This window comes from Plectropomus leopardus, chromosome 11 (genome assembly GCF_008729295.1).
Source record: "Plectropomus leopardus isolate mb chromosome 11, YSFRI_Pleo_2.0, whole genome shotgun sequence".
Lineage (NCBI taxonomy): Eukaryota > Metazoa > Chordata > Actinopteri > Perciformes > Serranidae > Plectropomus > Plectropomus leopardus.
Genome location: NC_056473.1, coordinates 7,039,139 through 7,050,274, shown reverse-complemented (window position 1 = coordinate 7,050,274; position 11,136 = coordinate 7,039,139). Strand labels below are relative to the sequence as shown.

Below are 11,136 nucleotides of genomic sequence, written 5' to 3'. Positions count from 1 at the left end.
TTACGATGCACTGCTGCTAAATGAAGGAAAAGGCTTTTTTCACAATATTTTGGCTTGTCACACTAACAACACAGGTGTAAATAATGAAATTAACAATGATTGTTTTCAGGTTCCCTGTGTCGTGCATGCTGGCTCACTGTCACTCTCATTGACACTTGAAGAGAACGGAGCCATTGTTAGTGTCATTATGAACACCTGTGCTTTTCTGGTGAGAAGTCAAAATGTCTAATATGTGAAAAGCCTAACCTCATCTGTTGTTGTCAAATCTTGCCAGTGTCAGAGGGAGTTTTCAGATTATTTATTGAAGTTAGTTTACAAATACCACAATGTGAAAATACTCCATTGAAAGTCTTACATTTAAAATGTTACTAAACCCTTTGAAACTTTATAATATGGGAATAAGGCAATGAGCAGCAAAGAAGAAATAACTGCCCAAGTTAGCAGGAAATCATTAAAAAGAACAAGAATAGGACATGGACAAAATGCTTTCAAAATTATAATAATTCTGTAACGTCATTTTACATATGTGATTTTTTTGTAGCTTTTTTTTTTGTCACAACCGGCTCTGGGTGACTCCTGTGTGTCTGTGTGAGTGTAATTTTTTTTTTCAGTCACTTCTGAGTATTTGGTGTGTACCTGTTGTGTTTTGGTTTTGTCTCTTTGTTCTCCCTCCAGCCCTCGTCTGCTCTCATCATGCACACCTGCCTGCAATCAAGCCTGCAACCTACAAGAGAGCCAGCTCCACAGGCTTTCCCTGCTGGATTGTTGTTAGGCAAGTCCAGCTATATTACAGATCTATTCCATTTTTTGCCCATTTACCTATTTTTTGTTATGTGTTTTTTGTTGTTTTTTGTTTTTTTGCTAAAACCTATTTTATGTTCTCTGCCAGAATTCCTCACCAGCCATCCTGTCCGCACTTTCGGCTGAAGAAAAACACCACAGGAGCACGGATCACCCCTCACCTCAGCCAGTTATTTTGTCCATCATTCTCTCGCACAGTTCACTGATTGTAATAAAGAACATTTTTTTGTCTGTCTGCTTTTGGGTCTTTAGTCCCAAGTGTGACATTTTTGTTGTCTTAAGTTTCCCTAACTTATTTAAAAATAATCTTCCAAATCAACTTATTTCTGGCAACTTGTGGAACCCTTCTCGAAAAGTTGCTCATTGCCTTTTCCCCCATGTTCTTCAAAGAAATTTCAAAGGTTAGATTATTATACTGAAGTGTATTAGCCTTCATGGGTCACTATTACATTAGAAAATTAAAAGTTTCTGTACAAGATATTTTTCATGTCATCATGACATACAACAGTAACAATATATAATCTTATTATAATGGAAGACATTTCATGATAAAATGTTATCATTTATTGTTACAACATAAAAATATTTCACATTATAGCGGGATAGATGGCGTATCCTTATTATATTAAAAGTTTTCACTTTGTTATGTGACACTGACTTTTTTTGTTTGTAATATGCTGCCATATTATTACTCATGCATGTAAAAGCAGAATTTTACTATTGTAGTTGATTGAGTTGGAGCTATTTTTTCACTATTTAGTATGAAGGACTAATTATGATAATTTCATTTAATGATTATTTTGATCATTCATTTCTTGATTTATGAACTGATAATGTTATTGTGCGAAAAAAAGACTAACAATTAGCAATGTAGGAGCAAATGAATTTTTGTCAATTAAATACTTTTCCCGCTGTACTTGTATATTTCCACATTTTGTATGCAATAATTTTAATTTATACTAATTTAATGCAATTTTAATACTATTTACTTTACATAAATAGTAACTACAACTGTAAATTAGTGTAACTAATTTCACTCTGCAGTGTGAAGCATATAAAGTGGCATAAAAAGAACCTCAGAAGTAGGCTGCCTCAAATTTTATATTTCAGTACAAAATGTAAATGTACATATTTGAACTCCAATACTGAATTTTGTTGCATCTTTTCCTTTGATTTAAACAACCTACAGAAAACAGAGTGACACTAATTCACAGCTCCACACAATTAAACAAAAAAACCTGAAAAGTCAGTATAGTTGAAGGTAACAGCTGCTTTGGAGAAACAACATGCTTCATGATGAACTTTTTGGTTTCCTGTGATTTTGCAGATTCGGAGAGATGCATTTCTATAAACTCAGCTGACTGTTCCTTCCTGTCAGTGACATCCTCCTCCATCATTTAAAGCCCCGTTTATAGGTGAGAGACGAGATCACATGCACCTGCACACGTAGCGTTATTGAGCTGCCAGTCAGTCTATACAAAGTGATTTTCCTCACTGCTCCATGTATGCAATCATGCAATGTATACACGACAAACTGACATCAACAATAATGTGACTGTACTTTGACCCTCAGGCTGACGTCAGATGAACTCACCCTGCAGTTCTCTCATTCGTCCGTCTGATGCTGTTTCCTCTTGCTGCCTGGCTCCACAGCAGCGGCAGGAGGACTTAAATTGGTCCTCTGGTGTCTTTGACCCTCACTCTGTCTCTGAAACTCAGTTTTCCTGGATGTTGAACAGGGAATCTGTGTTTTTTTGGCCAGAAAATCTTTGATCTGAGTTTTATGTGTCACTGAGGGGAAAAGGCAAGAAATCAGTTTTAAAAAAAACAACAACCAGACAGACAGTAAAAAAAACAAAAACTGCTTAAAATTATAATAATTTGTAACATAATTTTAAACATGTAATCATAATAATTCTAATTATATCTTTTCCCTAGTTTCCTTTCTTTACCCCTACCACTTAAGTAAAAGAAAATAAGAAGTGTGGAGACTTTTGATGCTGCTACAGTGTTTATTTGTGCGCATGTGTGCTGATAACTTATTTGTGGAGTCTGGAGGGGATCTTTATGTAAAAGTTTGAATTTATTCTTTTACTTGAAATAAAGTATATTTGCATCGTGGTAGTGTTAATGTTACTCAAGTAAATGGTCCAAATAGTACCTCCAACACTGACCACAGGTGTGAGGAGTCAACGACAGGACGACAGGAAGTGCTCCCTTACAATTTTCACATATAACCTCACTCTTTCTGTATCTTTAACAGTGAAGTCACAGCATCTGAGGCTCCTATTAGCGTCCAAATCAGACATCCGACTGTGACTCAGATGATTAACAAGAGTAATCAGCTCATACAGGAAATTTGTTAGTGCATAATGCTCGTAGCTGACACTGAGGGGTGTAATCATCCTCTGCAATCATGGCAACTAAAAACAAATTATCCATCTCATGTGTCGGTCCAATCGTAGTTGAAGCTTTTCAGTCTAAGAGTTATAAATGTACTTGTCTGCTGATGAGGTTTATGGCGAGGATTCATGTCTACCGTTCCTGTCTGCTTTCAGTTATTCTCTCTGGCCCGTACAACAATTCAAGTGACATATGAGGATGTATGAGGTAATGGAGTAAATACTGTGATGGAAATTACTTAAACAAACTGTCATCTTAACTGCAGTTTTCAGTGATAAATGGGACAAAAGATGGAGTTTCATCCCTGAAGTGAAATATCTTGTATGACATTTGATATTTGTAGAAACTTTAATGTAGACAAAACAACACAGAATAAATACACATATTAATACAGAACAGGAGGGATGATTCCTCATGGTTTGCAAAAAAAGGAAATAATTATAAGTTTAAACAAAAACAAAAAAACTAAAAGTTTTATGTAAATATACAGAAAATATCAGAAAAGAAAATGGGAGCAAACCTAAAAGGAGAAAAGCAGGCATGTAACACAGTTGGTACCCATCATTTTCAAGCATCTAATGTCTATAGTACAGTATTTACAACATGTATATGAACAGTCAGAACAATGTGAAGCACACAAGACTGAGATTTTCATGTGTTCATGAAACATAAAACATTAAAATTACAAAGGAGACAGTCCATATTTATTAGTGTTAACAGATGGAAGCTGTGTATCTCCACCTGACTGACAGTTAAACAATCTGAACCAGGTTGTCCTGAAGGTTAATGTCTTTTTTTAGCTCATGGTGATCATCTCATATTTGTCCTTCAGGCTGCTGTCCTCGTCGTCCTCATCTTCCTCCTCCTCCTCCTCTTCCTCGTGGGGCTTCTCGGGCTCCTCGCGGTGATGGTGCAGCTCAATGAGCAGGTAGTAGATGACGGCTGCGACCACGCCCCCCACCATGGGCCCCGCCACGGGGATCCACCACCAGTTGTCTGCAGTGCTGTGAGAAACACAGAGTAAAAACATAGAAGCGGAAAGAGTTAAATAACTCTCTGACAGTCACTCTAAGGCCGCTGTGGGTCACTGGTGTCATCGCTGGATCATTCACAAGCATCGACTGCATCTGTCCACTGCATGTGACATTATGTAACACTGTGGTTCATTTAAGTGGCTCACACATTCATCACTTTTCAGCTGTTAAATTACATTTAAAATATTTACACTGAATAGTAATTATTCCTGTTTTCCTATTGAAATAAATTATTTTGTTAATAAAGATCAGATGTATTCTTTTTGAATAACCCAAATATATGATTCTACTAATATTGACAACATTACTTTATAACACAAGTTGCTGACTTGATGTCATAAATGCATAAACATGGCAAAGGCCAATGTTTGGTCATTGGTGAGAAACTTATTTTTATCAATTCACATATTAAAAATAAATTTTCAACCACATGTAAGGTGTGATGTGGTATTAATGATTACTGCTGTCCATGTAGAGTGACCTCAGTTAATTAGATTTTTTTTTTTTTTACCATAAACCCTGAAAACAAGTCAGGTAAATCCATTTTTAAGCTGTTTTAGTGGTTGTAAGGAATGTACTGGTGCAGCAAAAAGGGACAAGACGGTTCTCAGCACGCTCGAAGCATTAAAATTCAACCCATCCTCTTTGCAGCTGGAAGAAGAAGTTTCCATCTCAGAAGCTCCAACCTTCTGACATCACAAAAACGCAGCATGAATCCTGAAACTGATATGTGTTGATTGGAAGTTTATAAATTTATTTATTTATTTATTTTATATTTATTATAAAATATTATTATATTATTTTATTTATTCTCCTTAATTACAAGATTGGATTTTACTCAGATTATACTAATAAAAAGTACATCATCTGTATCTGATATTTGCTTCAGCCGAGTTTTTCGGCTAAACTCTTGCTCTAGGTTTTGTTTGTAATCTGTTTCCTGTTTTATTCTGAAAGTCATTTTCCCGCTGCCTTGTTTTACTTCCTCTCTTTGTGTTTTTTTTCCAACCTGTGGGAATGTCTCCTCCACCTTGATTTGTTTTTACCTTTCCCTCGTTATTCTTCCCTCCTCAGTGTATTTAGTCTGTGTTCCCTTTTCTCTTTGCCACTTTGTTTTTGTTACCTGTACTGTCAATCGTTCCAGTGTTTTCCAAAAGTGACTTTTCCTTGGGTTTTGTATTCTTTTTAAAAAAAAAATTGTTTTGCTATGTGTCTCACCTTGTCTTTACCATCTACCTGGCGGATTCATGTGTCTGTTTTAGACTGACTTTTTGCTGTTGACCTGCCTGACCACTGTAAGCTTTGTCCCATGATTCGCTGAATTATTCACCATCTGCATTTGAATCCTCCTTCCTCTGCTGCCCGTATACACCAGCATAATAAAAAAAACTAACGACATAGGTTGATAAAATCAGTGGTTCCTTCAGACTGTAACAAATTTATTCAGTACTTCTTTATAGTCCTCATTTTCCTGGTTCTGTCCAATAACATTACTCCTTATTGTGTTGCTTTAATTAATAAATCTAACAAATATTGAAATCATACAATATAAAACATAATAAAAACATCCTTATGTTTCTTGCTCTGCTGTATACAGTTACCTGAAGACCTCCATCCCCCATCCAGCTACAGCAGTGAACAGTCGAGGTCCCAGCCAGGTCTCTGGCAGGGTTCAGGGGGTATCCACAGTTGAGTCCCATAGAGACACCGATGGCCATGATGATCAGACCGATAGCCAGCGGCTCCACGCCTTTGGGTGCTCCAATGTTTCCACCATCAATAATAGCCAGGATACACAGCACCAGCATACCTGTCCCCACCACCTGCAGGAGCAGAACATCATTTGTTTGGTAAATTGCAGAGCAGAGGTGTGGACTTGAGTCACATGACTTTGAATTAGATGACTTAAGACTTAAATTAACAAAAAAAAGACGCGTGACTCGGCTTGGACTTTAACACCACTGTCTTGTGGCTTGAATTGGACTTGAGCCTTTTGACGTGAAAAAACCTGATACCTTTCCCCAAAAATATGTAGTATGTTTTTAGTGTGTCATGAATTAACTTATTTCTTTAATCAACTAATGTTAATGTTATTGATTCCCAGCAAGTCAACAATTAATTTCTCTGATCCACTTTGAACCAATCTGACAGCATCCATTCATGCTGCAGGAGAACCATGAAGAGCAAACAATACGTGACTCAGCACCAGAAAAATGTTACCAAAAGTAATTCTGTTCATGCACAAGAACTACATGGTGGTCAACAAAAAAACAAACTGCACTATGAAAAATGTGCAGGTCGAAAAAAACAGACAAAATCGCAACAACCTCAAACAAAACTACACATTTTAAAAAGCATTCATGACTTTTTTAAAACTGATTATACATTATTGCTCTGTTGTTATTGACATTATATTTGGTGAAGAGCACATTATGACTTGTTTAGGACTCAAAAATCAAAGTTTAGGGCTTGGGACTTAAACGTTTTGACTTCGAAATTGAGTGCAAAGATGTGAAACTAACTTGTAACTTGCAATAATAACTTAGTCCTACCTCTGGTACAGTGAGATCAAACCTGTTCCAGTATTTTAGCTTTATATTCATGTATATGTGAGTAAAAAGTGTCTTTTTACAGGCAAATGTCTTTATGGACATACATCTTCTATAATAATAGTATTTTTTAAGTAAATACTATAAAGATTAGCATTAGTTACACAAAAATCACATCTTCATTATCTTTACTGCAGTCATTTAGCATATGAGTCACTCTTTTTACAATATAATTAGCTTTTTTTAATTTAATTTTTTTCATCATGGTGTTTTGCTTCCAGTCTCTTTCTAACAAACACATAAAATACCTTTAAGTATAAGATAGTATACAAAGCACTATCATAGTATAGTAAATATAGGATTCCCTCTAAGAGTATATTCTCTAAGATATATCGTTACAACAGGTTTAATCTTAATGGTTTGAAATGTTTTAATTAAATGCAGGGATGCACATATCTTTAAAAGAAAACACTAACAGGAGCACAATCACACTGATTAGTCTTATCTCTGCGGATCACCTGATGTGATTTTCAACAGTTTAAAGCTGGTAGACGTGTTATTTTTGCATCGCTGCACCAACTAAAAAGGCGGAAAATGGTGTTAAGTATAGATTTGACCTTCTAGTGAATGCCAGGAAATGGGTCATTAGACCCAAAACTGAGGCAAAAGAGGGGGTGTTCTCAGACTAAATGGGGCAATCAATTTTGCATTAGCTAAATTCGCCAGACTTTGCCGAATCTGGAGCCTGAACGGGAGTGGCAATGCACAATAGAGGGGAGGTCATTGGGTCACAGCGGTCAGAGCTCACCTGATCGATGAAGCCGCCGAGGATTGACAGGTGTCTCGCAGGGTAGGACGCAAAAATGTGACCTGTTGCATTGATTCCCGTCACTGAAAGAATCCCACTGGTGAAGTCCATGAAGGCATCTGTGAAAAGGACAAATATAAAGAATTGTAACTGTGTGTTTTCATTGTGACAGCTGAATGATGACACCCAAAATCAACTGTTACAGGTGCGTAACAGGATAAAGCTCTAGTGTATTCACCGTAGTATAATCCAAAGACTGCAGCAGCTCCAGCAAAAGCACCAAGAAACTGAGCAATGACGTAGAAAGGAAACTTCCAGATCTTCAGCTTGCCCAGAATCACCATGGCCAGAGACACAGCAGGGTTCACATGGCCTCCTGGGATGGAAGACAAAGCAGAGAGTGAAAGAGGGGTGCAGTGTGTGGGGGCGTCTGGCATGATGTCCCCTCCATCATTAGTCAGGCCGTCACATTTACGAGGGGCAGCAGAAGGAGAGCGGCCCCCGGGGCGGTGCAGGGTTTTTGTTAAGCAAAGAAGCAGAATAATGGTCACATATTAGAAATTCAACTTCTACATAAAAAACAAAAAACAAAAAGGCGCATTATTCCGTTCTTTCTCTAATCAAGCTGCGCTCACATCCTGCCAGATTTTTATATTTTTAAACATCTGTCTTCATGAATTCTGTCTCCTCCTTTTGATGTAAAACTGGAAGTAGCTGCAGCTCGGTTGAGGCGAGTAGTCTTGTTGAACGACAGCAACGTAGGCTTTGATCAATGAGCTTTGCAGGACATTTAGTGCCCAGGGTTATGTATGACCCTGGAGAGGCTGTGCACTGGCGCTAAAACAAATCAATGGTCAGTACGCTTTCATTGGATGTGGACAGAAAGCTGGCACGTTCCTGCTGAGCTGTGGAGGTACATGGCACATGGCTGCACAGGAAGTCATAAAGTTATATTATTACAAGATGAAAGCCTCATGAGTAACAATGTTTTCATTACAGACTGTTTATATGTCCTGGCACAGGTTGTTTGTATTGACTATGAATTATTTTTATGCAGTCTGCAACGCTAAACAGCTGAATATGCAAACAACAAACTATCATTATAGCACCCAGAAGAGTTGGAACTTGATCTCAGCAACATCCATTCAAGGTGTCTACAGGTATCAGACTCTTACTGTGAGTTTGTTTAAAGACCTTTACAGGATTATTTTTACCCAAATTTAAGTCTGATTTATTGAAAAAAACATCCTTTCCTTAGTAATATACCTACATACCTCAAAAAAGGTATAGATTTGCTCATGTGCAGAGGCAGGTTTTATATGTATGAATATGGTTATTAGAGTGAGTTAAGTCAATCTACATTTCGCCAACAGGTAACTGCAAGTATAAAGTCAAAAGATTATCATGTTCAGTGGTAGGTTTAAAGATGTATTTTATCAGAAATGTGGACTTTCATGCTGAAGAGCTAATTTTGACAAAAAGAAAAAGAATAATAAAATAATATTATTAAATAAAATCTTTGTGTTAATTTAGACCTCACAAAATCAAATTAAGACTATTTGATGACTTTTAAGGCCTAATATTTATCAAACTGTATTCAAGACATTCTAAGACTTCTTAGGGACCTGCAGACACCCTGCCAGTAACAATTATTTATCTTACTGTATTGAACGTGCATTAAATACAAAATACCATCAAACTGTGGGGCGGTAGCTCAAGTGATTTGGCTCTTGTTATGTTACAGTATATATGTAAGTATCTCTGTCAAATTTGTATGGTATTTTTTAAAATGTATATTTATGTACTTGAGTGTTGCAGTACTTATTTTTGTTCTTCTTAACATGTTTATTTTATGTTTAATTCATGCACCAAAACTAAGGCAAATTTCTTGTAGGAGAAAAACTATGTGGTAATACATCTTATCTGTTTCTGGTGTGAAAAAATTCTGCTTGATTGTAAATTAGTTGCAGACGTTTCGACAAGAAACCACATTTACCTGACACTCCGCCGGCCACATACGCCGCCATCATCAGTCCAACAGAGAAGCCAATGTGGACGGTGAGTGGCTCGCCCAGGGTGTTTCGACTGAGGACGGTCTGAGCGACTGAGCCGCAGCCAAACAACTGACAAACAAGAGAGGAAGAGGAGAGCAGACTGTCACAAACATCATAAAGGGACAAGACGATTTATGAATAAATGTTGAGCAGCCTGGAGCACCACATTTGACTGAAATATGTTTATAAACAAGCAGAGGTGGAATGAAACTAAGTACATTTACTCAAATACAGTACTTAATTACAAATTTAAGGTACTTTTACTTTACTTTAGTATATCAATTTTATGCCACTTTCTACCTCTAATTCACAACACTTCAGAGGGAAATCTGGTACTTTTGACTCCACTGCATCATTTGATAACTTACTTTACAAATCAAGATTTTTACACACAAACCAAAAATATGAAAATATGCAGCTGAAACAATTAGTCAATAGAAAATTGGCAAAACTGGCAACTATTTTTATAATCATGTCATTTTTTATGCAAAAACATTCCAGTGTCTCAAATATGAGGACTTGCTGTTTTTCCCTTTAATTATTTTAATCATTTTTGATTTATCATGTTCATTCATTTTTTTCTGCATGATTGCTTTGACTTTTAAAAATTAAACACATTTTCTTGTTTCTACTTACGTACTTTAACTTAAGTAACATTTCCAATGCAGGACTTTTACTAGAAGCAGAGTATTTTTAAAGTGTTGTATTAGTACTGCTACCTAAGTACAGGATCGTAATACTTCTTTTACCACTGTGAACAATCATGAAACAGCTTCTAAAACAAAATGCTACTTACAACCAAGACAAAGGTCCCCAGGAATTCTGCCAGGAATTCCTTGAATATTCCATGTTTAAGAGCACAGTGTTTCCTCATGCTTCTCTTGTGTTGTATTTCCTTGTATCTCTGTGCCAGCTGCTGTAAAAACTACCAGATGTCCAGCAGTGTGAACCTCTGGAGTCATCAAATCTCCACCTCTACCCGACCGCAGCCATTCAGCACCGAGCATTGATCCATTTGTGAAACCACCACGCTCCTCTCATCAAGTTTCACAAGATGTGATTGGCATTGTATCGCCATTAAATCTGATTTTCTTTATCTGTGTGTAGTCACAGGACACCTGAATTTATTTCTATGTGCTGCATTCAGTTGCCTTTTACTGGAATTTAAAACATCAATGAGTAACTTGGAAAAAATGCCCCAAAAAACTGCAAAAAAAGTAACAGTGATGATCTAAAAATTATCAGATACTATCAAAAAAATAAGAGAAAATGTTCAGAAAACTATGTCATTCTCTTAATTATATATTCAAAATAAGGTTACAGGAAAAAAAAAAAAGTAATTTCATTTTTTTTAGCATTTTCTTGAGGTCATTTTCTTGATTTTGTTTGTTTGTTTACTTTTTTCATTTATCCTATTTGAAGGTAATTTTCTTCTAATGTCGAACTAAAAAAAAAATTAGATATTATCAAAAAATGGGGCGCCTGGT

General features: G+C 36.5%; 1 protein-coding gene across 1 annotated transcript; it reads right to left on the bottom strand.

The window, feature by feature from the left end:
• Positions 1-3,576: 3,576 nt before the first annotated feature.
• On the bottom strand, positions 3,577-10,878 carry LOC121949991 (aquaporin-9-like). Its single transcript, XM_042495886.1, is given in 7 exon segments — positions 3,577-4,208; positions 5,840-5,889; positions 5,891-6,061; positions 7,596-7,714; positions 7,834-7,971; positions 9,592-9,718; positions 10,446-10,878. Coding segments are annotated over 7 exon segments (891 nt in total). The 5' UTR covers positions 10,524-10,878; the 3' UTR covers positions 3,577-4,000.
• Between the last annotated feature and the right edge of the window lie 258 nt (positions 10,879-11,136).